This window comes from Mauremys reevesii, linkage group 7, assembly GCF_016161935.1.
Source record: "Mauremys reevesii isolate NIE-2019 linkage group 7, ASM1616193v1, whole genome shotgun sequence".
In the NCBI taxonomy this organism is placed as follows: domain Eukaryota; kingdom Metazoa; phylum Chordata; order Testudines; family Geoemydidae; genus Mauremys; species Mauremys reevesii.
Genome location: NC_052629.1, coordinates 117,675,608 through 117,701,871, shown reverse-complemented (window position 1 = coordinate 117,701,871; position 26,264 = coordinate 117,675,608). Strand labels below are relative to the sequence as shown.

Genomic DNA, 26,264 nt, shown 5'->3' with positions numbered 1-26,264 from the left:
AGAGAAAGCACAAATGGAAGTGGACAAGGAGGGAAACTGAATCCTTAGATCCTACTTGATGTCTCCAGTTCCACCTGCCCTAGAGATTAACCTGCAACTGTGGGTATGTCTACCATGCAATTAAGATGGGAGGGTCCCAGAGCAAAAGAACCTAAGCCCCATGAGCCTGAATCAGCTGGCATGGGCCAGCCACAGGTTTTTAATCGCAGTGCAGACAAACCCTATGTGACAGCAGCACTTCAAGTGGTAACTGAGCAAGGTATCCCACACTACCTCACTCTAGGATGGAGTGTCCTCACAAAACACTGCCCTGCAACAGTCCCCGAGCCCTGTAGATAGTTGCACCCAGCCCATAATTTCAAGCTCAAACTCCCTTTTGCAGGTACAGGAGTGTAAAGCACAGACATCAAGTAGGCCCCAATTCAGCAAAGCACTTATGCTCAAAGTTTAAGGACCTGGCTGACCCAGGTAATGGTGCTTTTCACCCCTAAATAGCAAACCACTGCACACGAAAGGAATTATCATTACTGCCTCATTCTACAGATGGGATAGCGGAGGTGCAGACAGGTTAAGTGCCGGTACTCAGACACACAGATAGGCAAAGATCAGAAGCCAGGTTTCTGACTCCCGGCACCGTGCTCAGTCCATTACTACTACTTCACATTTTTGGTTTGTTTCAGAGACTGTTTCAAGTGGATCCCAAACAAAATGACAGTGCTGCTTTTGGGTCAAGACGGGACAATACCCTTTTCTCCAACTAACTGTTGGATCAATAGTTACTCAAACTTAACACTATGAGACATTTACAGTCTTTTGTCCACGTCAATGTTGAAAACAGCAGCATCAAATGTATGACCACATCGGGTTCTGCTATGTGTGGGATTCAATTTGTATTCATTTATTTCCGAGAGTCAGTATTTCTCAGTATGAAGTACATTAGCACGAAATGCCTCACTGAGAGCTGTTGATGCCAAAGAAAGGCAGACAGAGTAAAAACCAACTCTAACTTGGATACAGCTACAATTCCAAATCGTACCAAGACTGCAGAGGGCTCTTGCGCTGACCTTCAGCCATGAATGCTTGACTGTCAAAGTTACAATGACCTCCGATTTCTCCTTTCTGGAGAAAGTCTTCCTTGAATCTGATGTAAAGGAATAAAAACATATTAACATAAAGTACCTGGCCCCAGCGTAGCAGTTCAAGAGGAGCCCAGCCCAAGACAGATCAGTACTGAGGTACACTGCAGTTCTACACGGGTAAGCCTGCACAGCAGCCAGCTCAGGCCAATGCACTTAGGTGCTAGGTCAATTCAGCAAAGTACTTAAACATGTACTAAAGATTTGGCACAAGTAGCCCCACTGACTTAAATAAGGCTACTCACATGCTTAACGTTAAGCACGTACTTAAGTACCTTGCTGAACTTGGGCCTTCGTTTCACTTTCTGAGCATTATATTCACCCACAAAAATCACTTAATACAAATTATCTATTTTCATATAGTACAAGAGGGTTGAAATTTACCAGGAAGTGATAGCACAGACTACAGAAAACCACTAGTGATTCCTCCAACACAGAATATCCTTGAGCCAATTAATACATTTCATACTATTACAAGAATTAAGATTGCATAGTATTTACCATTCAAAACAACATTCAAAAATATAGCAATACTGTACCTTGATTATCAATAGGGAAATTTTCCAACTACCAACATTAAATCTTTTAATTGGGTTTAAATGTTTGTGCTAGTTAAAGGGACATCAGTAGTTTTTCTTTAAAGTCATGTATTCAGACTAGAAATGTTTTCTATAACAAGTAACACCTAAGATTAACAGAAAAGACCCCCAAATTTTTCTCAATTTTTTAAATGTCTTTAATTTGTGCATGTAATGACACTGCCTATTCAATTTCAGAGTTTCCTCTTGTGCAATCAGTTAGTCCTCAATTCTGTAGTGAGTGCCATGTAGGTGGATCGCTGCCCCAACATGGAGCTCAGTACAGGAGATGGACATTAAGTGTTACTGTAATTACACAAACAAACGAAACTAAACAGTTTTCCAAGAAATGACAAACAGGTGATAAAAGCACGTTACAGACATGAGTAGCATGTGTAATCTTGTCATAAGCATTCCGGTAGGTGCTCTAAGGAACCGTTAAAAGCAATCTCATGATCTGTCGGATTCTAATGATTTATTAAAATACATATTAATAATAAATTAACCCTTTAAAAAACTATTGATAAATGTAGCCTTACTAGTAAGTGTGACCAAGCACTTCATACAGCAATAGAGGCAAGAAAGATATATACATTTTTAAATAGGAAAACGTGATTGTGAACTCAAGAAATATTACGGGGGCTCAGGGCAGGTGTAGCAACAAACTATCTTGAACTCATTTTTTAAAAGTTGTCTAGATTTTAAGTTAACTGCATCCCTTTGAAATGATGTGCACTCTAAACATGCTTAATTGGTTACACTGCTTTTGCCAATGGTCAGATTTGTTACTTAAAAAAGGAGAGCTACATATTCCCCAAAATCAAATTGCTCTCAAGAGAAAAAAAAACAGATGTGGGTGGTCCTACAGTTTCTTTCCTTGAGAATTTCAATGAGTGGTGCTGCCATACATGGTAAATGCAACTCTCCAAAACTCCCCTTCCTGAAATCTACCCTTCTGATTGATATTCAATGTCCAGATCCTGCAAAGACTTGCATTATTTTACAAGTCATCCCACTGACTTCAGTGGGGACTACTCAGCATGCGTCAAGCACATGCTTAAGTCTCTGCAGGATCAGCCCCCAAGTCTCCCCAGTAAGCTGTCTGGTTTGCACCAGTGTAAATGCAGGAAGAACCTAGCACAATCAGTCTTTGGTTCTATAGGTTTTGAAACCCAGGTACCATGACGACATATGCACTAGATAACTGCAGAGAGGGAGATTTGTGAAATATGCATTTTGAAGTGTATTTTCCCTGGTGTTTCCTGGTATTGCTGGAACATAAGCAATTCAGAGACCTGTCATGGTTTCGCTTTGTGGTTCTTAAATCAATGTACAAGTTTGTCGCTCTACAATGCTGGAGGTACTGTGAGCAGGCCAGAGATGAATCACCCTGTGCAAAAAGAATAAGTGGGGATTGATTAAAATAAAATACTACTAGGAGCAGAACATCATAAGAATAGCCACACCAGTAGTCCATCTAGCCCAGTATCCTGTATTCCAACAGTGGCTGCTGCCAGATGATTCAGAGGGAACGAACAGAACAGGGCAATTACGAGTGATCCATTTGTTATCCTCCTCTCCCAACTTCTGGAAGTCAGAGGCTTAGGGACACCCACAGCATGGAGATGTGTCCTTGACCCTCTTGACTAATAGCCATTAATGGACCTATCCTCCATTAACTTATCTAATTCTTTTTTGAACCCAGTTATACTTTTGGCCTTCACAACATCCCCAGGCAAGCAGTTCCACAGGTTGACTGCATTGTGTGAAGAATTACTTCCCTTTTTTTGTTTTAAATGTGCTACCTATTAATTTCATCAGGTGACCTCTGGTTCTTGTTTTATGTGAAGGGGTAAATAACACTTCCCTATTCACTTTCTCCACCCCATTCATGATTTTATAGACCTTTATCTTATCCCCACCTTGGTCATCTTTTCCAAGCTGAACAGTCCCAGTCTTTTTAATCTCTCATCATACAGAGGCTATTCCATACCCCTAACATTTTTATTGCCCTTCTCTGTACTTTTTCCAATTCTGAAAGATCTTTTTGAGTTGGGGCGACCAAAAGTGCATACAGTATTCCAGGTGTGGGTGTACCATGGATTTATGTAGTGGCATTATGTTTAAAAACTTATGAAGACTGCATTGTTTATCTTATAAGTATATCAAAACACCTACCTTTGCTATAGGCTTGCAGTGGGTTTTCATTTCATCCAGCCTTTCCTTAACATAACCGAAGTCAGCTTGTTTCCAGAATATCTGCTGAGCTGTCTCAATGTCATTAGCCCTGATGCATGAAAAAAATTCAAGGACCTTCATTTAATGCATTTTAGCTTTTTGAAGAGGCTCTTTAATTCAAACTGCAAGAGGATGCCTGAGAAATTAGTTTTATTTATCCTCATCGTCTGAGAGATCTCAAAACTAGCCAGGCAAATTAGACTGGCAATAAGGTGACAGTAATTAGCCATTGGAACAATTTACCAAGGGTCATGGTGGATTCTCCATCACTGACAATCTTTAAATCAAGATTGGATGTTTTTCTAAAAGATCTGCACAAGGATTATTTTGAGGAATTTCTATGGCCTGCATTATGGAGATCACAACAAGGCCTTAGAGTCTATCAATTTATGAAAGCAGAGCTACAAAAAGCAATATCTAAGCCTCCTGTAACCAATGCAATTGGTGGCTAATGGAAGGTTACTTTATTTTTTAATTCCTACAATAGACAATCTCAGAATAGACAGAATAAAAATAGGACAGTAAAAATGAGAGATACACAAAAAGGACACAAAGTAAATGGAAAGAATGTTAGTTATGATGCCACAGATCCTGCAAAACGATCCCTGCTGTATGGATCCTGCACTGAGAAGGACAAACAACGTCCTCAGGCCAAATTTCAACAGAAATCAAAACTGCAGGTTTTGTCCTTAGACTGTGCATCATAGAGACTGGGTGAAGACCATGGTCCATAACTGAAAATATCATTCCCCTAACCACAGAAGGAGTCTGACAACCATCTTATAGAGTAGGCTCTCTCTCCTCACAAGCTGAAGTTATTAATACATAAACCAGAACAGAAGAGCCAGCCAGTGTATTGTTTTCATCTCCATTCAGTTTCAAAACAGGAAACATATCAGCTGGACAGCCAAAAAAATCAAGTTCTTTTTTCTTTTTTTAAACTATGAAAAAGATACTTGAATTTAAGGCTGTATTATAACAAACTAGCCCAGGGGTCGGCAACCTTTGGCACACAACCCATCATGGTAATCCACTGGCGGGCCGCGAGACGTTTTGTTTACGCAGCTCCCATTGGCTGGGAACGGCAAACCTTGGCCACTAGGAGCTGCGGGAGGGCATGCCTGCGGATGGTCAATGTAAACAAAATGTCTCGCAGCCCGCCAGCAGATTACCGTGATGGGCTGCATACCAAAGGTTGACGACCCCTGAACTAGCCAGTCTGCATAAATATCATGACATGAAGTACTTCAAATAACACTTTTTTTCCTGAAAAAGTTCAATGTTATGCAGGTTTCCATGAAGAAAATCACAGTATCCTCCTTTAGACAACACTGCACTATGCCTTGAAACAAGTAAGTTAACTCAATATCCAAAATAAACATTAGTGTCCTATGTTAGGGACACGCTGCACTTCTATACATTTAAAATGGAAACTTACCATCCCGTTTCAACATAATCACACACTGGGTAACCAAACCTGTATTCCGGCTTGCAGGATCTCTCATAGCCCCAGCAGGATTTTAGATTCTTCAAGTATTTCTGTAACACAGGAGATCCCCATTGAGAACTGTTGGCTTATTAGGTTATATTTCAGCTGACTTCCAAATAACGGTTAGCTAACACCCTGTCTCTTTGAAATCAGCCTTGCATAAAAAGCTTTCAATTTTACGTTTTCTCACGCCGCATTATCATAAGGAACTGCTTAGATTACCTGTTTACATCTTGGGCGCCAGTCTTGCAAACACACACACACACTTTTATGCACATTATTCCCATGGACTTCAATAGGACTATATGCATGAGCTGGACATGTACATAGTACTTGTAAGATTAAAGCTTTAGCACTTGAAATTTCAATACACCTGACATAAGTCTGGAGGTGACAAGCAGACTACACCAGCCTGGTAGCAAGTCTAGAAACTTTCTAATAACTGTATTTACTATACAGAGCTTCTTTCACATGTCTGAACATGCTGTTCAGTGTACACAAGCCTGTTTCTCTTCTGGCTATATGGTAATTGTGATGGGGATTTCTGGGAGGGGAACGATTTGGGGTGGGGTTGAGTTCTTAGGCTCCCAACCACCCTCCTTTTTCCCAGGGGCAAAAAGGGATTTCCCCCTTTACACTGGGTTTGTGCCCCTTCTTCTGTGGCTTGTGCTCATTGGACATCTGGGCTTGCTCAAAAGGGATCAGCCAGAGTGGCCATTTCTAATACCGATTTTAAAGGTTTATCCCACATGCTACTCCTTACACTTTTTGCTCAGGAACATTCCTTGAGTATATGAACGAAGAGATCAAGCAGTTAGTCATAATCCTCAGCCCCCTTCCCTTTTACCCATCTTGTCCTGAGGTCATACATCTTATAAGCATATTCACTATGACTCATGCCAACACTCTTTTTAAGATTTCTAAATTTCAAACTATACACATCTGGAGTAATTTGAAATGTTTGTAAAATGGCTCTCTTACATTCAAAGTATTCCAAAGCTTCCTGAATTGGCATTTCATTAAATACAGTTAAAGCTTTACCACACAGTTTTGTAATCAGTGTGGAGACCTTCTTGTCCCCAGGAATATATGAACCTCACATAGCTTTTGAAAAGTGGTAAGGTATTCCTCAATGCAGTCTCACAGGACAACTGCAGGACACAACTTGTCCAAGCTGAGGGTTCCTTGAGTGGAGAGAAATGTTGGTAACTCTGGGATCTTTCCATGTTTTCTATCAGGTCCCGATTATATTTTCTTTCCTTTTCTTTCTTCTTCAGCCTCTGTCTTTCAGCTCCATGGCTCTTTTATGAGCTTCAGTTTCTTGTAGTCTCAGCTCCATGGCTCGCCTGTGGGCAGCTTCCAGTCTCATTTCTGCCTACCATTTCTGGTATTCGCAGTCGTGCTCTCTTTCTTCTGCCTCCAATCTAGGTAGCTTTGCAATTGTTTCAGTGATGCTCATTTTTATGCTGTACTGTTTCTGTTTCAATTACCCGAAATAAACAAACAGAAAATAAACTAACTTTCTCTGACTGTTCCCAGTCATACCTGGGAACAGTCACTTAAAATCGCTTAACCGGTGCTTAAAGTGTAAACCTCATTTGAAATAATGAGCTATGCACACACCCTGCTTGCTGCGCCACTGTGACATACCCAGGGTACAATCTGGGCTGATAAACAGCTGTGTCACCTCTGCTCTCTAAGTTAAAGTGCCTTTTATACTGCATTGCTGTGAGAGCTACCACTCCTGGTCTGCTCACACACAGCCTCCAGCCTGTAAGTTACTCCCAGTTAGACTGAGTGCTGCAGCCAGCCACTCTTGAATTACACTGCAGAGCTACACTAGCAAACTCCCAGTCCCAGACTTTCCCCAGAAATGTACATCTTGTGCTGCCCAGCTCTCGCCTGGGTAACACAAGCTCATATATAGTCCATCATTTTATTAATAGAAAATGATATGCACAAATCTGGTTATCCCAAATGGAGTTTCCCAAACACTTCAATTCAAACACACTGGTTTAGATAAAAATAAGTTTCTTAAATACAAACAGATAGATTTTAAGTGAACATAAGCAATGAGGCACAAAAGTCAGAATTAGTTACAAGGAAAATAAATGTAAAATGCAACTAATACCTAACTAGAATGAATTCAAAGTAGGGTCTCTCTCACCACGTTTCAGCTGTCCTACTGGCTGAACTTCTTTCAGACAGGATCCCTCCCCCAGTCCAATGCTGCTTCGTTTGTTCTTCAGGTTTCAATGGATTCCATGGGCAGAGCGAAAGGGAGGAATGATTTGGGGCATCTGCCCTCCTTTGACATAGTTCTTTCCCTTCTTCGAAAAGCACCTCTAGCTGAGGTTCAGGAGACACAAAGTCTGTGAGGATGGGAACCCAAAGCTGTTTCTTTTTAAGAGGTAGATTTTTCACCCATGTCCCTTTTCCTGCCAATGAATAGCCACTTAAGCAGGTGATGGCTCATTTGACCTTGCTGACATCTGGCTGAGGTGTCATCTTGTCTTTTTGTCTCTGAGAAACTGGTTTGGCTGCTTCCCAGATTTGGAATACGTCTTAGTAATACCATACTGTGGAGTCCTATAATTTTACATACAATGTTGCCACACACATTTTATCAGGACAATATCGACCAGTGAGTTATGAGGTTTCAAATGATACCTCACAAGGCACAGTTGTACAAAGATTATTATAATAGTGTGCAAGGGGTGAATACAGACCATCACAGTAATTAACAAAAAACTCTGTATATCTCAAATCCTTCCCCCCTTCCCCCCCATTCTTGTGACAGTATGGGAGTCAGGAAAGAGCACTGCTTAGTAGTTTTAAGGAAGAGCTGTTCTAACCCCAGAGATGACCAACCCATTGGCAAACAGACCAACTTATTACCATCTTTAACTTCTATGATTCTAAGAATAAGCAACCCCAAAATTACATTTGAGTAAACATAGAAATACCTACTTTATATGGGCAATGAGAGTCCTGCTTACAGACTGTGGCAATATGCCGATTGTTGTGCAGAAAGTATGGAATATGCTCTTCCGGTACATTGATACTTTTGTAGCTATATAATGGCACTTCTGGAATGTTTTTGATTTCAGTAAGATTTTCATCTTGGGCATTAGCCAGGATTTCTTGAAGCAGCACTCCAAACGCAAGCAACATTAGCATGGCAGCCAACTAGTCCTGCAGTTAAGAAGGAAAGACAGTAACATAACATATCTATTGGTCAATATTCTGTCAAATAAATACACTTTCAGTATTTTGTCTTGGACCATGCAGCTTTTTCCTAGGCAGGGCAAACTTGCACTGAGATTAATTCGTACAGTCTCTGATTTGTCTGAAAAATTAATCATTAGTCATGAAGGGTTATTAAGCACTGCCAACTCAAATTCAACGCGAAATGGGTGTGTTGCCTTTCACCGAGTCCCAAGGAATCCTGAGTGTCCAAATCAGGAAACTATATATAGACTATATTGTATCTGGACTGTAGGAAGAACTTGTTTTACAAAACTGCCTACATTTTTTTAAGATTATAAATAATAAACTTTTAAAAAATAGGGATGTTGGAAAATACAAATTGTTTCCTTGCACAAAGTGGGAATGCATCAACCAGTTGAATGGCAATATATACTATCTCAATATGGCATCTAAGTTTCTGAATGCATCAGTCTGGTTATGTTTTATTAACATTACACATATTTTTCCCAAGGAGTATATTATAACAATGTAACATACATATATCCAGTCTTCAGATCAAGAGTGGATGCATTTCTAGAAGATACATTTTAATGGTCAAACAAGTTATTAGGCTCAATACAGGAGTAACTGGAGGAAACCCCGTGGCCTGTGTTACACAGGTCAGACTAGATGATATAATGGTCCCTTCTGGTCTCAAAATAAATGCATCTGTAACCCACTAAAGCTATTAGCAATATTCCTATGATGCAGTCAGTTACTTGCCTATCTACTCAAGGAGAATTGCTCTAGATTTTCTGGCTACAGGGAAGAATTAAATACATTTTGCATAGAAAATCTCACATACAAAATCACAAACCTTGAGAATATTCAATAAGCAGAATTGTCAGTACATTTTTAATCATACACCTGTAGCTGTTAAAACTGTGCACACAGCCCAATCTATAGCTTTAAACATCGCCCTTCCCAGCCTCTCCGAGTCGTACTCCTATTGCTGAAAAGCTTTCAGTTAGAAAACTTAAAGAAAGTTAAAGAGCTTTCAGATCTTCCCCTTTCCTACAGAATTTATTACCATGGTTATCTAAGGGTCTTCAGAAAACCAAAGAAAAACCAAGAGTCAGCATTAGTACGAGCACCCTTTTCCTCCTCAGAGATCTTCAAACACAAAACCAGCTCCCTACTCTCTACATCGGAGATGAACTCTCTAACCACAGCTCCCTTTTCTACAGTTACAAGTCTCCAATGGATCAATACAACTACATTTTGAGGGACATTCAATTCTGAGCCTGGAATTTGCTCCTACAATCATAATTGGTGATCACAGTAACTCATGCTCACGAATGAATGACAAAATGTAGATTGCAACTGCTTGCAGTAGAACAGCTACATTCTGTAACAAGCACATTAGTTAACTGTGAGGCAAAATTAAATGCTGCTCTTAAAAATGAGGCCGCTCTTTCAGCACAGAGGGATTTGGGACTCTGTAACCAGACAAGACACAAGGAATAGAATTTTGAAGTTACCTGTTGCTAAATTCAAGATATCAGAAGTGGAAAACGTGGTTAGCACAGCTCCATGCAAATTCAGTGAGTCTTTTCAGGCAGATAAATGCATAGGCAATATCAATTCATGGAGCCTTTCACAGAGTACAGGTTACATGTCCTGAGCTAAGGCATGGGCAGTTTTGCAAGGTGCCAAGTGCCTTAGATAGCTGTAGAACCCGACTGCCTCTAGGACAAATTTGATGTCCAGGAAAGTAATGGGAAGCTAGTGTGTGCAAAAATGGTACTTCCTCTCAACCACCACAAACCCAGAGGGGAGGAAATTCAAGTAGCCCTGTCATGCTAGCTGATGCTTTAACTGAGTCAAGGTTTACACCCTCAAACTGCTTTAATCCCTCCTCCCCCCTAGAGCTGGATGAACAATGACCTGGAAGGCCACTTTACAGCCCTTTCTTTGACACCAGGGCAGGTCCGGTGCGGCACAGGGAGAATGGAAGAGGATTCTCCAGCTTTGCTACAGGGTTAATTCTCTGCACAGACCAATTGGATAACAGAGAAGAAGCAGTCCTTAGGGTAGAAGGGGACGGTAGATAACACAGCTCCTACAAATGTACAATAGCCAATACAATTTCAATAACATCCTCCCCAAACTCTGAGAGGGAGATGCCAAGTGCCAGACCCCCAAGTTGAGCCAGTTCCTCTTACACACACACTTCCAGTAAGGGCCGGGGAGGGGACTGTGTGTGCATCCAGCCTGCAGTGGGGGAGGAGCGAGGGTGGCAGAGCAGCACCCAGCCAGCCCGTGCAACAGGCAGCACCCAGTGAAAGAGGAGAGAAGAAATGCCCCAAATCAGCCACCCTGTGCCCCCCCCCACCCTGAGACAGGCACCAGGGTACACCAAGCAGCCCTCTCCCAGCTTCCGGGGGGAACACATCAAGCAGCCACCCCCCCCCCCCAGTAGGCAGCAGGCACCAGCCCGGGAGGGCACCGAGCAACCCTCCCCAGCAGCAGGCACCAGGCCGGGGGGGAGCACCGAGTAGCCCCCCATCCCCCAGCAGCAGGCACCAGCCCAGCAGCCAGCCCCAGCAGCAGGCACCAGGCCGGGGGAGCACCAAGCAGCCCCTCCCCAGCAGCAGGCACCAGCCCGGGGAAGCACTGAGCAGCCCCTCCCCAGCACCAGGCACCAGCCCGGTGGGAGCACCAAGCAGCCCCCCCTCCCCCAGCAGCAGGCACCAGCCCGGGGGAAGCACCGAGCAGCCCCAGCAGCAGGCACCAGCCGGGGGAAGCACCGAGCAGCCCCCAGCAGGAGGCACCCGCTCGGGGGGGAGCACCGAGCAGCCCCCCCTCCCCCCGCAGCAGGCACCAGCCCGGGGGGAGCACCGAGCAGCCCCCCCTCCCCCCGCAGTAGGCACCAGGCCGGGGGGAGCACCGAGCAGCCCCCCCCGCAGTAGGCACCAGCCCGGGGGGAGCACCGAGCAGCCCCCCCCCGCAGCAGGCACCAGCCCGGGGGGAGCACCGAGCAGCCCCCTCCGGCAGCAGGCACCAGCCCGGGGGGAGCACCGAGCAGCCCCCAGCAGCAGGCACCAGCCCGGGGAGCACCGAGCAGCCCCCAGCAGCAGGCACCAGCCCGGGGGGAGCACCGAGCAGCCCCGCAGCAGGCACCAGCCCGGGGAGCACCGAGCAGCCCCAGCAGGCACCAGCCCGGGGGGAGCACCGAGCAGCCCCCGCCCCTCCGGCAGCAGGCACCAGCCCGGGGGGAGCACCGAGCAGCCCCGCAGTAGGCACCAGGCCGGGGGGAGCACCGAGCAGCCCCCAGCAGCAGGCACCAGCCCCGGGAGGGGGACGCCCCGGCTCTCCCACCTGGAGCTGGACGGTGCCGCTGCCCAGCCCGGCCGCTCCGCCTGGGCTCCCTGCCGCAGCCGGCGCCGCACGGGGAGCAGAGGGCGGAGTCCTGCCCGGCTGGCTCCGCTCACCGGAAACCAGCCCCGGGGAGGGGCGGCGAGGAGGCCGGACGGGCCTGAGGTGGAGCCGCCCCTCACCGGGGCCTCTGGCCGCCCGGCGTCCCGCCCAGCGCCGCCAGGGGGCGCGCGGAGAGCGGGGCAGCCTGCGGGAGCGGGGCCCCCGTGCACTGAGTCTAAAGCCCGACGCGGCCTTACCTGCCGCACGCTCCCGCGGAGCCTGGGACTCGCCTAGCAAATCGGATTGACTCCGAATCCTGTACCTGTGACACCGCCGGGATGGGCTGTCGTCACCGCGCTGCTGGCACCCGCAGCTGGGCCGCCCGGCACGGGCAGGGCTCATGCTTTTGAGGGACTTGGCCACTTCACTTGTGAATGGTGCTGCGGGAGCATCCTGGCTGGGACCCCCCCTGGGCCTGGTTGTGGTTAGCAAGGCCTTGTCCAAACCATAAATGCTCCCACTAAGTTTACTCTGTACAGCATTAAATCACTCCCACGCGCCTGCAGTTATACATGGCTCTGGAGACAGCAGCCTTTGGAAAGGGGAGTTTTAAAAAGGTCCGGGGGGAGTCAGGAGAGGAAGCCGTCCAGCTCAGCAGAGAAAAGAGCTGGCAGAGGGCAGAGCCCAAAGGGTTGTAACATCACCTCGAAATGCGACGGATGCGGCAGAGATTGTCTCTCTTGTTCGCATCTGGCGTAAAATCAACGGAGTAAATGCTTTACCTCTCAGGACACAAACCCATGGTCTCTCGAGACTGGGGTGACCAGACAGCAAAGGTGAAAAATCGGGACTGGGGGCGGGGGGTAATAGGAGCCTATATAAGAAAAAGCCCCAAAAATCAGGACTGTCCCTATAAAATCAGGACATCTGGTCACCCTTCTCGAGACTGAAGGATGCCTATGACTACCTATGAGAAAGGGAATAAACTGTACTTGAATAAGGGACCTTAATATCGCTCGAACTCAGGGGTGGGCAAACTTTTTGGCCTGAGGGCCACACTGGGGTTGCAAAACTGTATGGAGGGCCGGGCCTCCCCAAACAGCCTGGCCCCCCGCCCCCTATCCTCCCCCTCACACTTCCCACCCCCGACTGCCCCCCTCAGAACCTCCAACCTATCCAGCCCCACCCCCTGCTCTTTGTCCCCCGACTGGGACCCCTGACACCCATCCAACCCCGCCCTGCTCCCTGTCCCCTGACTGCCCTGACCCCTATCCACATCCCCTCTCCCTGAGAGTCCCCTCTGGGATTCCCACACCTATCCAACCCCCCTGTTCCCCATCCCAACTGCCCTGACCCCTATGCACACCCCCACCCCCAGAGAGGCCCCCCGCGACTCCCACGCCTACTCAACCACCCATTCCGTCCCAATTGCCCCCCCAGAACCTCTGCCCCATCCAACCACCCCCTGCTCCCTGTCCCCTGACTCCTGAGACCCCCTACCCCTTATTCAGCCCCTCTCCCTTACCATGCTGCCCCGAGCAGCAGGAGATCACAGCCCCTACGAGAGGAGCAGCAGGCCAGAGTGCTGCGGCTGTGGGGGGACAGAGGGGGAGATGCCAGGGGCTAGCCTCCCCGGCCAGGAGCTCAGGGGCTGGGCTGGGCAGGACAGTCCCATGAGCCGTAGTTTGCCCACCTCTGCTCCAACTGCAGCCACGTTAGTTGTTGTACAGGTATAACTGTCAGTATAAATCCACACCCCTAACATAGCTGTACCAGTACAAAGGGCAGTACATAAAGCAGGCTTTTTCTGTACACTTTATCAGCTCTTGGAGCTTGTTTGCGGTTGTCATGCTCAAAGCCCATAATGATCAGACTAATGCATTGGAGAATAGGAGCATAAGTAACTTTTTGGGGTGGGGGGGGAGAGCCTAGAGTTAAAAATATGTATTGAATAGCACTTTAATGAATACTTTTGTACCATGACTAAATTTGTGCACCTTTAAACAAAGTGAGATAAATAAGCTTCTGTTCCAGACTCAGTGTCTTATTTATTAATGCAATCACTAAATTTTGAAGGGAGCTTGAGCTCCTCCCCAGTTATCTGCACCCATGATTAAGGTTTACTTTGTTATTTTTGATAAATGTCAAGTAACTATACACCTTCCCATTTGTCTCATCTACCCATTGTGTCTTTTTTTAGCTCTTTACCATGTTTGCATAGCATCTAGTCCACCGGGGCCCTGACCTCGACAGCTAGGTGCTACTGCAATATAAATGTTAAATGCTTTTAAAAATCTGTTTATATTTCAGACCTTCCAATTATCTTCCCTTTATCTATGTAAAAAGCAGAACATAAATGAAGTACTAGAACAGAGCTATTCTCCTGGTGTGCTTAGGATAGGGTGGTCTTTTCAGTATGTACCGGAAAAGGGCCTTTCCTACCATGGTCCAACAGGAAACGTACCCATTTAAAACACCATTGTTTTATTTCCTTCAATCTTGAACTTATTTCCCTACTTAGATACAGCTTCTGCTTTAGTCAAAGGGCAAACTCCCATTAACTTTAATATGCACAGCTTCTCAGTGGCCAAAATGCAACCTTTTTATTTTCAAAAGCCATTCTAATTACCGCAGGGTAGAGGCTGGATTTTGAGGCAGGCAACTGCCTGGGGTGCCAGGCTTAGGGGGCACCAGGTTTAGGGGGCGCCAGGTTTGGGGTGCTGTTTTTGTTGCTAGTGACAAAAAGGAAAATAGAATGTTGCTACCAAAGAAATGTCGGAAAACTTAGGAGTTGAGCCAGTCTTCAAGGAAACTTGTATTCATCAGAAGAGGAGACCAGTTGGTTACGAGGACAGAGAAAGTGATGGGAAGCTTAGAAGAAAAATTCAAGAGGGAGGTTTTTTGCTTGCTTGTTGACACTGCTCAAGTGTCCATCAAAGAAAGGTTTGGACACAAAGCACCATGAAAAGACCTAGGGCTTTTTGTATGACCTTAGCAAGCTACCGGCAGACAGGAAAACACTTGAACAATTGTGTGGATCTTCACCGGAGGCTGACGCCTGGGGAATGTTTGGATGTCAATGATAAAGACCTCCGTGTTGAATTGGACAACATCCGTTACATTTTGCAATGTGGGAAGCACTCTCCACTCCAAGTTCTCCCATTCATTCACGATGCAGAGCTGAAGGCCACTTTTCCTAATGTGTGGATAGCTTTGGGGATTCTGCTCACGCTGTCGTTCACAGTAGTGAGTGGTAAGCACAGCTTTTCGAAGCTCGGGCTAATTAAAACATACCTGTAATTGACGATGGCCAAGAGAATGACATCACTTGCTATTTTATTGCTTGAAAATGCCATTGGCCAGTCTTCGGATCTCTCTGATGCTGTGCTTCAGTTTGGAAGGGCAAAGGCGAGAAAAGTGACTTTTGGAACGAAAGGACGAGGGTTAACATTCTAAGTCACCTACAGTAACATTATTTAATACTGGTCCACCCAATGTGGGTGCACAGTTCAATTTATTGATGTTAGTACATTTCAGTTATTCTTAAAATTAAAAAAGTTTCTATAAGTTTAGAGGAAACAAAATTCCCATAGTAGCTGAGCCCCTCAAATCTTTTAAATATAAATCATTGCAAGACCCCTGTGAGGTAGGAAAGTGCTATTATCCCCATTTTACAGATGAGGTACTGAGGCAAAACTATTGATTTGTTCAGGGTCACACAGGAAATCTATGGCACCACAGGGAACCAAATCCAGCTCCCCCAAGTCACAGGCTAGCACCCTAACCACTGGACCATCTGTCTTCCCATCTCTATTCAGCAAAACACTTAAGCACAAATTTCAGTCCCATTAATTTTAATAAGCTATTTGATAGATATTTTACATTTACAGCCTAAAGGGAAGTTAGTCCAAACCCTGCATTATCTTAATCCTAGAACAGCATTAAAATTCAGAACTACATTTGGTAAACCATCCTATGGTGCCTAGATATTGGTGCACAAACAAAAATTGCAAGACCTACCAGTGTTCTGAAACCCTGATTCAATTCAACGTTCATTTTTTGAGGGCTGCTTATTTAAATTACCTAAGACATTTTCTTTGCAGGCTGCCATGTTGATATTTGCAAAGAATCACCTATCTTCAATTAGTTTTCAATCTTCAGTCATTACAGAAAACTAGGAACACACTATTAGCTTCAATTTTTATTTTACCCAGCCCCTTTTTTATACAGGTTATTTACATTATTTTACAATCAGAATTCAAATGTTCAATTTTCATAGTATATTAATCCATTTTCGGTCTTATATTCAAGATAGTTGTAGCCCTTTACAAAACATAACCATAACAAAAACAGTCTAATAACAGGACAAATTAACTTTTCTGTAGTGAAAATAAAAATTGTTACACATATACAGGTAAATAGCATTTGGAACATCTACTCTGGTTGTTCATTAAGGATGCAATGCAATGCTCATTAAAGTAAATGAGTGTTGGACTGAACCTTAATTTCTCCCTATTAAACCACCATGGGGCTAATCCGAAGTCAATAGGGGTCTTTCCATTGCCTTCAGTGGGCTACAGAACAGGCCCCATTTGAAAAATGTACTTTGAGCAAGTCTTGAAATGGTAATGTTTCTTCACACTCATATAGTACTTATTACTGAAGACTAACAGATACAGACAAAATAGTTATTCTTTGGGTAATATTTTGATCTATTACTTTGAATAGAAGTTAGACCTTTCCCAAATCTTTTTATAATCCCTTTTCCCCAAAAATATTTCTCTTAGACAGACAATCTCAACAACAGCATTGCATCTAAGGGACACTGGCATATTAAAATGTTTTACAGTTGTTTCTTTAACAATGTTTCACCCAAGATGATTAAAACAAAGAACTTTTAAAATGTAGTGGTGAAAAGTAAAATTTTCACCATGTATGTTATTTACTTTTTAAGTTTCACAAGGCTTTGATGATTAGACTGTTTCATTTTCTGATTTTACTGCACTATTATAGCAAATGGTTTCACTGCAGGAGAATGGCTGAATGCAAGCAAAAAGCCATCTTTTCACTGAATTCAAAATATTTATAAAATGTGTCAAGTTTTGTAAAACAAATTCTGGGCCTGAAATACATGACATATATCACTTTATAGCTAAAACCAATGAAGAAACAGTGAGTGTAGAACGTACACTACTTTTTCCCATTTATTCAAGCTCTTCATTACTGAAAAGAACATATGAAAAATATTTGCAGTTATTAGTGAATAGAGCCGTTGCTATATCTGCTCTTTTGACTGAAAATTACCCTCTCATATTTTAAGCATGGAATGTTCTCTTAGAAAAGCACCTGCAATCATATGTGAAATAAAAATGCCAAGCTAGATGCATCTCTCTCAGGAGTAGTCCTTGACTTGTCTACTAAGAATAAATCACTATTAATTGATCTTCATTTTTAGATACTTATTCATTCCTTTTACTAGATGAGTGTTGTCTCATTTGTAATGGGAAACTGCTATATGAAAACAATTCTTCACTGGTGCCCTAAACTAATTTTACCTCTACTAGAACATTGGTTCCATTACAAATGGCTCAATTTTTAAATATTTACACCTCAGAATTTAAAATGATTCAACCAACCTGTAGATGATTCACCTTCTGCAAAATAAGCTTAGATAAAATTTTTAGTCTACATTTTGTATTTACCAGCAATTGAATGTCATTTTAAGAAAGCAAAATCTTAGTTTGTCTTTTAGTATAAGAACTATTAGTTTACAAGATGAAATAAACTGTAAGGATTCACTACCCACAAGAATACAAATTCCTTTGACCAAAAAAGCTATTTTAAATTGTTTAAAAGTTACTATAACAGATGCAGGCCTTTATAACTTTTAGCATCCTTACAATTCTCTATAGCTTTATTAGAATCCTCTGAATATTTCACTCTAAATCTTGCTGTTAACATTGGAGATTTTTTGCTGCAGTGCAAATCTGCAGAGATGTTATCTATTTGAAAGTGTAAACTGCACCAGTGCAATCGTCATTTTATACATGTGTAGCTACATCAGTGCAGAAATACTTAATGCAGGCAGACCCTGAGAAGGAAAGCCCTACTACAGAAGTATCTCTCTAGAAGAGGCTGATTCCTCAGGGCTTGTCTACACTTAAGTTGCAGCGGTGCAGCTGCACCGCTGTAGCGCTTCAGTGAAGATGCAACCTATGCCAACAGGAGGGCTTTTCCCGTCACGTTGGAAATCCACCTCCCCAAGAGGCAGTAGCTATGTCAACGGGAGAAGACCTCCCATTGACATAGCGCTGTCTACACAGGGAGGTAGGTCAGTATAACTGTGTCGCTCAGAGGTATGGATTTTCCACACCCCTAAGTGATGTAGTTATAACCAATATAAGTTTCTAGCGTAGACCAAGCCTCAGTCAAGTCTCCATGTCCCATTAAGTCCAACTAATGCTAAACTGTAACACATTAGGGATTATTCTGACACTTAATATGCATTTGTAATTTAACAGGAAGAGAGAGAAATCTCTCAGATTGCAGGCAGTGGTATGATAAGCAGTGAATTTCATATGCAGCATAGTTCACACTATAAGTATCCATCACTGCTACAAATCTGAGATGCAATGAACTATTTGTTGTCTGGAATGCAAAGAGGAAGAAGGCAAGCTAATTCTCAGCACTCCCAAGGGTCTGATTCAGAAGTTCCCTCTGACACATGACCCCAAATGTAGCTCTTCGTACAGTAAGCTATGTAGATGTTATCTGATTCCTAGCCAATGCCTCTCCTAAATGGGAAATTGGAGATCTTTTCTAACAACTGCAGGCTATCTTAAAAATAGTACATCAGAATCCACTTTTAAAAATATATAAAGATAGACAGAATGGCTACAGAAGAGCAGCAGCAATTATTTTGTGTCAAGAGAATTTTATATATCTGTTTTTGTTGGGGTTTTGCTGTTAAATAGTACTGTTAAAAAGCAGCACCCAAAACTACAAGAACCAAAAGAATTGTCTTGCTTATTGCAGTTGAAGTTAGTTCCATTTAGAGTTACAGACCAAATGGCCCCATTATGCTTCAGGAATGCAGCACAAAGAATATTCAAGATGGAATAGTAGGTTAAAGAACAAGAGTAGTAGTCTTGAGTCAATCTCCTGCTTTGGGGAGTGAAGATAAAAGATGTAATATGAAGATAAAATTTTGTCTATAAACATGAAATTGTTACTCTTGTATGTTCAAAATCTCCAAAGTACAAATCAGAAATTTTCACTTTAAAAAAAAGCTAAGCCTGAAATATCTACCCCCTTTCGTTTCACACTGCAAGTCACTGCTATTTATAGTCATGTTAAAAAAAAATAGTATTTGTACTATAAAATTATAGAAAAAATATCCAGGATATTAAAAAAATCATTCAACATAAACTCTGATCTGTACCCATGAAAGTGTGTAAAACAGTAATCTGAAAATTATCAAGGGCTGTTCTAATAAAGCCTCATGCTACAGTATCCTTACACCTTCCAGTGCTGTATGGTTAGGTAATATTACATGAGTCAAATAATCTCTGTGCTGTCTGTACATAATGGTCCACCTTTTGGTTAAACTTAAATAAAGAGAAGGATGGTTTTTATTTAAACACATTTTAAATAATGCACAAATAATTTAACTGCCAACAGTACTAAACACTGTTAAAGTGTAATGATTTTTTTCCCCCACATAAGAGCTCTACAATATAATCCCATTTTTATAGTACATTTTTTTACAAGGCATTTGAATTCTGCATTTACATAAACATCACTCTTTACAGTTTAAAGTCATTGTTGGAAAGTTACAGTTTCAGCAGGAATTAGTTGTGTCTTTGTTTTAAAAGTTCATCTATTTGAGTCTTGTACATATTTTTCACATCTTCAAGATCCAGTCGAAGCTCTTCGGCCTCTTCTGCTTTCTCTCCATACATCTGAAGTATAGTATTGTATCTTTGATCCAAATCCTAGAACAACATGGGCTTCTGGTTATTGGGCTGTTTCCCCAATTTAAAAGCAATGCCACATATTTGTTTTCATTATTTGTCTAAACACATTGCCTATAGTTCTTTTAAGTATTAAAAAAACTGAAAAGTTAAACTAATGCTAACCCATATAAACATACTGCATTGTGTGCTCTTGGGAACCGTGAAAGGAAGCAAATTCCAAAGGCAGGATTTTTAACTACAAAGAGCAATAGCATAAATCTTCAAATCAGTTTCAGCTGCTGTGGTAGGGTATAGGGTGAGGGCGTAAAATTTTCATAAATGACTCTAGCTTTAATGCCCAAGTCTCTATAGAAAATAGGCACTTTTTGCAAGTTTTCCCTGATATATCAGATAACAGGCCCCAGACCGCTAAGGGTTTTACAGAAGACCACTAAGATCTTGAAATATAACTGACGGCTTAAACACAGAGGTTGGTTGCTCATAGCATTCCATTCAGCAGGTGGGCAGCTGTAGTTTCTAAATGAATTTCAGAGTAAAATAATCTGGAAAGGTCCACAAATTATCATCTAATGAAAGGGCATCTACTTCATGACTCAGGTCACTTTAAATTATAATATTCAATTTTAACACTCTCTCACACCCCAGATTTTACAAGCGCTTGTACACATGAAAGCCTAAAATGGTTTCAGAAGCATTTTCCCTTCATTTTTGCATAGTACAAAGCAGTATGAAAACTGTGCAATTGTTAATGTTCATAACTTAAGATGAGTCAAGGAGAGACTATTCAGCAAACCATCACTAGATTTTGTTGTAGGAAGAAGCTTAGAGTCAAAAACTTTCTGGTTTGAAAATTTAACATGCTGCACATATAAAAAAGAATAATTTTCCAGAATGAGATAACTGCAATTCAAAAGATTTGCATGTTATTTCTCTTTAAAAAAAAAAGACCCAAGAAGTTAAGTAATAAGAGTGGATTAAAATCTGCAATATTTATTTTATTAATTCCACCAGTATCATGATCAGACGGCATCATAAACCTTTTCTGTGATAGGTTATGTTTTGCTAAACTCATAAGAATTGGAGTATTCCATATGCTGGCTCTCCAGGCTTCCAATTCACTCAAAAATTATGAGCTCCAGGCTAAATGTTTGGAATGCTCTGAGCACAAAAATATGCACACCTAATTTTTGTATACAATTATGCGTACAATTATGACAACTGTGTGTACAAGTGACTATATGCCTATGAAGTGGTCATTTACACATGCAGTTACACTGATTATATGGCATATTTTAGTATTCCTGACAATGGGCATAATTCTGAAAATATGGCTGTGTATCTCTGCAGCTCACAATTCCTGACTCTTAACATGGATTCTTTTATAGGTATGCACACTCAATGAACTGTATGTATGTTTACTAGCATAACAATTTGAAAATCAATTTGGGAAGTAACTGATAATTGCCATGCAATACAACAAAGCCTGCTGACAAAACCCATCCATCTCTAAGCTGCATCCTATAAAGTTACAAAACAATTTATGAGTTTTACTGTAAAAAGAGCACTTAATTTTCAAGTCTAAAATTGTATTCCTTTGAGTTATTTTTCCACTGCCTAACTTTTAATAATTCAATGTACACTTTGTGATTCTTACCACATTTTCAACTTTAAGGAAAAAAGAGATTTTGAATTAAGTATCACTATGGGCACCTACAGGGTTACATATCTATTTATGAATGATTAACTTAGTAAAAAGAGTTTTCATAAATCACTTGTCAATCTCTCACCTGATTTATATAAATGAAAGCCACCTACCCTTAGCTGTGCACGTAGTTTTGGTATCTCCTTCACCTTTTCTTCAAATTCATCATTTTGATTTGTTAATCTAACTAGCTCTTCTGCCATTATTGATCGAGTTCTTTCAAGGTTTCCAATTTCCAGCTAAGGTAACAGGCATTTAACAGTTATTAGAGCTTTGTGCTGAGAGTGACCTACTGAGTTACTAACTTTGTTTTTCATTTAAAAAAAAATTCAGAATGATTGATCTTGGAAGTCAATTTATTATACAGACCAGTGATACTCAACCTCAATGGTTCAGGAACCAAAATAGCGATCACCATTACCCAAAACAGACACAGTGCTGCAAAGAGCCACAGCAGACGCATTAAAGATCCACTTGCAGCTCGCAAGCCTCAGTCTGAGTATCACTGATATAGACAGTACCAAGTGGATGTCAGATTTATAAAGAAAGAAAATAATATAGTATAGGTAAGAGTATTTGCTGTGGAGTAAGGTGTCAATTTAAAGAGCTCTTTCATACATAAAAATTGAAGCTCAAGGTTAATTTGCTAAACTGAGTGCATACATCTTAAACATGGAAAAACACATTATTCAAGTTTAAGACAGGTTTACAATGACACACAACTACATGTTTAAGTGGTTTCTTTATTTTCCAACCTGCATGTCACATAAGTTCACATTAGTATTCCTTACACTTAAACTACAGTTAAGTCTTGGGGATTTTCACTCCCAGATCAGTAGAAACTAGAAGCAATCAAACCAGGTGAACAGAGATAGACAGGGGGAGGAATTCCGATATACTGCCTTTAAAGCATCTTCAATTAAGTGCCCTATGAAACAGCATTCAACACAAACTCCTCACCTTTTTCTTCACCTTTCCCTGGAACCCTGATCAATGTCGAGATAGCCAGGTAGAGTCTACTTGATCCACCTCATCCAAAACCTAGGTAATGAATGCTTACATCTCTTGTGATGGCCCATCATGACTTTAACAGAACTGCCCGGGGGATGGGTGGGGAGGAGTGTCCCTACATCAGTGCAAGACAAAACCATTGTTTGCACATCCAGACCCTACACAGCTATCAGTAAAATAAACTTTGTAAAACAAAGCCAGTAAAGTAAAATCACATTAATCTTTCTACTTATGACACAATAAACTTAAAGTGATTCTCACAGTACCTGTAGGTGAGAAATCTCTCCTTCCTTCAGTTTTAACTGTGACTGCAGATTTTCAATTATACTTGACCCTGCTCCCATCCTTACAGCATCATAAAGATTGCTCCCACTTGTAGACATTGACCCAAATGAATGATCATGAGGATCATCCTACAAATAAAAAGTTAACCAACCGTAAGATCAGACACTGAGAGACTTTAGCACTAGAAGCAAGAGCCTACTGATTCAATATGAACAGCAAAGGAAGACCATCATCATCAGAGTCAAAAGTTTCAATGCTTCAAATATATTCCTTCCAAACAAAAGCTCATTTTGAATAGCTAAACAAAGTTTAAGATAACTCCTTATTTGCTGGCTGTCATGTCACCTTTACCACTTTCCTTTGGCTAGCATAGATCTCTATATTCTCACAGATAAATTCATCAGAAGCAACAGACTTTTCACAGATTGCATCAAGACAGTGGCAGTGTTACATGGGTGAGTGGTGCACTAAAACTAGAATCACTGGATTAACAGTCAGTCAAGTCAACTTTAGATATAGTGTCCAATTATTTTATAAAGCACCTTGGAATGAATTACACGAATAGTACCTGACGTTTATATTCTCCACATTACTGTTCTACATTTTTTTTTAAATGTACTCTCAGGCACCCTCCTTCAAATGCTATGCAAACCTAGACATTTCGTAGGTATGTTTAAGAAATCAGAATAGCTGAAATCACTTTTTTCAATGCAGTTACTAGCTAGATAAAATTAACATGCCAATAAAACTATCTGAAGACACCAACATGATTCATTGCAAACACACACAAGATAGCAAAATGGTTGATCAAAAAACATCAACTGATAAATGATACATTACCTGGGAGAGGAAGGATGCCTGAAGGCCTGCCATATCAACTCCACTTATAGAGCTTGAGCGTGACAGTGTTGGAGTACTCGAAACAGTTTCCATTGCTGATGAGGTAAATGACTTACGCTCCTTTGAAAAATACAACAGCTAGTTAAGAGAAAGTGAATACAAGGAACAAAGACTGTTGAGGAAGAGGATGATAAACAGACCTTTTCGCATATAAGGCGGTCTCCTTTTTCACTCCCAAATGTATAGCACAAATTCATTTTTTCTGTATATTAATTGAAGTTTAAACAGTGACGTGGATTTAACAGTGTCACTAGTACATCTAGCCCAAGTTCAACTGCTTGGGAAAGCCTAAGGAAATGGTGAGAAACCTGCGGCCTGTCAGGGTAATCCGCTGGCGGGCCGCGGGACAGTTTGTTTACATTGACCAGCCCGCAGCTCCCATTGGCCGGAAACAGCGAAACATGCCACTGGGAGCTGCGGGCGGCCATGCCTGCAGATGGTCAATGTAAACGAACTGTCTTGCGGCCTGCCAGCAGATTAACCTGACGGGCTGCAGGTTTCCCACCATTGCCTTAGCCTTTCCTGGCTATGCAGAAACAGAAGTTACTACCTACTGCATAGGGAAGTGTTCTTTCAGTAGCCACACTGCATAATGCTGACCTAAGACCACAAAAGTACGTGAGCCCTGGAGACAATTAAGAGTTCTGCTGAGCTCATGTGCCTCACAGGAATGACACCCTGAACAAAAAGGTGGGTTTCTTCCCTGGATGAAGGACAGTGAAGAGATTTTTTAAAAAGTGTTACAATGCCCAAATTCAGGATCTCTGAGGCTAAACTCTGTTACTGATGAGTTTTTCTAAATAGGCTGATGTCCTCTGCAGTCAGCAACTGAAGACATGCTGGCTTCAGAAGGATGAAGTAAATAGCTTTGAACAGGACTTTGGTTTCAGAACTGCAGCAACTAGGAGATTAACAGTGAGGACAGAGCTGTGTTAGAATATCAACTGCTGACTGGTAGTGACTGATGGGCACTTGGTAACCTATGCTAAACAAAGTGGAGTCTGGGGCCTACAGACCAGTATTCATACCACACAGACACATCACAACTGGAATTAACCAGCACCTTGCCAGTAGTCTCAGCAGAGGTAAGAGTTTTTCAGTGTCCCTAGACACTGAATGTTATGCCCCTCAAGGTAAGGACAAAGGCACACTGGTGCAACAGTGTGGCTCAACCTATGCTGCCACTGTCCATGTTTCATTTATTCCATGGCTAGGCAGAGCAATTATTCAGGACTGTCAATACAGCACCTTTCACACAAGCATTGAATTCACAGGAAAAGAAAGATGTGGAGAAGTCCCAGATACTTAGTTTCATGGTATTACCATGCTAGATCCTTGTAATTCTTGTTTGTTGTTTATGAGACATTTTAGCGTTCGAGACTTGCTCGGTCATCCTGTGTCCCAATAAGATTTTTAAAATACATGAATAAACATTAAAGCAAATTTCAATACCTTTTCCTTTGCTGTTTCTTGTACAAAAATTGCTTTCTTTTTTTCTTGTTCAACTTTCATTTTCTCCATTTCTAACTGAGTAGCTAACAGCGTCTAGAAGGAGGAAATGTGGATTTTTAATCCCTTGCAAACTCAAAATTTTATGATGAAGCAATGCAATATCGAATTAACCAATACCTTTTCTTTCTTTGCTTCATCAAGAGTTTTCACATACTCCTCTTTCAGGTTTTCTAATTCAATCTCATACCTATATTGAAAAGAGAGAAAGGTAATGTAATTTTATTAAAGACAATTGTCTCTTCATGTTTCTATTTTAGGTTCACACAAAGAAAAAGAATTTACTGAAACTGACAAAAGCATAATGCACTATATTTGCTTTCTATACAAATATATATATCTAAGCTTAATATCTAACTGCATCAAGAACAGAATTGATCTGTATTACCAAATGGAGAACTACAACTATTTCTCTATGATATTAGAAAAATACCCACACACTGACTTGTACGCAGTATGTGGCTACTTGAATGTTTGCAAATCTTAAGAACCCCTGTTGAACTACTACTTATATTTCCATGGAATATCCTCTTAAGTGTCGTTAGTTGTGGTGCATGCAGCTTTAATATTCTGGATACTTGGTCTATCATTGCATGAACCAGTAACACATTAACCTTAAAGATAAGTTATTGAAAGTTGCTTTAACTATTTCTCATAGAAAAACAGTGTAAGCATACTACAGAAGTGAGCATATGACTCTTCAAATTAACACAATGAAACCCAGAAGACAAAACTATCCCAGGTGTCAGAATTTCTTAGGACTGGTAGATTGTCTGAGAAGAAACTGCAGTTGCCTAGAGAGGATGAAGTCTACTGAAAGATCAACAAAGT

General features: G+C 41.9%; 2 protein-coding genes across 6 annotated transcripts in view; both read right to left on the bottom strand.

Annotated features, from left to right (window-relative positions):
• Positions 1 to 12,413, bottom strand: part of EOGT (EGF domain specific O-linked N-acetylglucosamine transferase) — a 30,227-nt gene extending 17,814 nt beyond the window's left edge. The window contains exons 1-6 of one of the 2 annotated variants that reach the window (XM_039482637.1): positions 12,308 to 12,413; positions 8,412 to 8,636; positions 5,391 to 5,491; positions 3,893 to 4,001; positions 3,010 to 3,104; positions 1,037 to 1,141 (exon numbers count right to left, since the gene is read on the bottom strand). In XM_039482637.1, the coding sequence (XP_039338571.1) occupies positions 1,037 to 1,141; positions 3,010 to 3,104; positions 3,893 to 4,001; positions 5,391 to 5,491; positions 8,412 to 8,621 (620 nt within the window). In that variant the 5' untranslated portion in view covers positions 8,622 to 8,636; positions 12,308 to 12,413. Of the gene's footprint in view, positions 1 to 1,036; positions 1,142 to 3,009; positions 3,105 to 3,892; positions 4,002 to 5,390; positions 5,492 to 8,411; positions 8,637 to 12,011; positions 12,151 to 12,307 lie in introns of those variants that run through there. The other variant, XM_039482636.1, reaches the window with a different exon arrangement.
• Positions 12,414 to 16,238: 3,825 nt separating this feature from the next.
• Positions 16,239 to 26,264, bottom strand: part of TMF1 (TATA element modulatory factor 1) — a 32,652-nt gene continuing 22,626 nt past the window's right edge. Inside the window, exons 12-17 of one of the 4 annotated variants that reach the window (XM_039546453.1) lie at positions 25,554 to 25,623; positions 25,377 to 25,469; positions 23,865 to 24,002; positions 23,006 to 23,152; positions 21,842 to 21,967; positions 16,239 to 20,044 (exon numbers count right to left, since the gene is read on the bottom strand). In XM_039546453.1, the coding sequence (XP_039402387.1) occupies positions 19,901 to 20,044; positions 21,842 to 21,967; positions 23,006 to 23,152; positions 23,865 to 24,002; positions 25,377 to 25,469; positions 25,554 to 25,623 (718 nt within the window). In that variant the 3' untranslated portion in view covers positions 16,239 to 19,900. The remainder of the gene's footprint in view (positions 20,045 to 21,841; positions 21,968 to 23,005; positions 23,153 to 23,864; positions 24,003 to 25,376; positions 25,470 to 25,553; positions 25,624 to 26,264) is intronic. The other 3 variants (XM_039546454.1, XM_039546450.1, XM_039546452.1) reach the window with 3 other exon arrangements.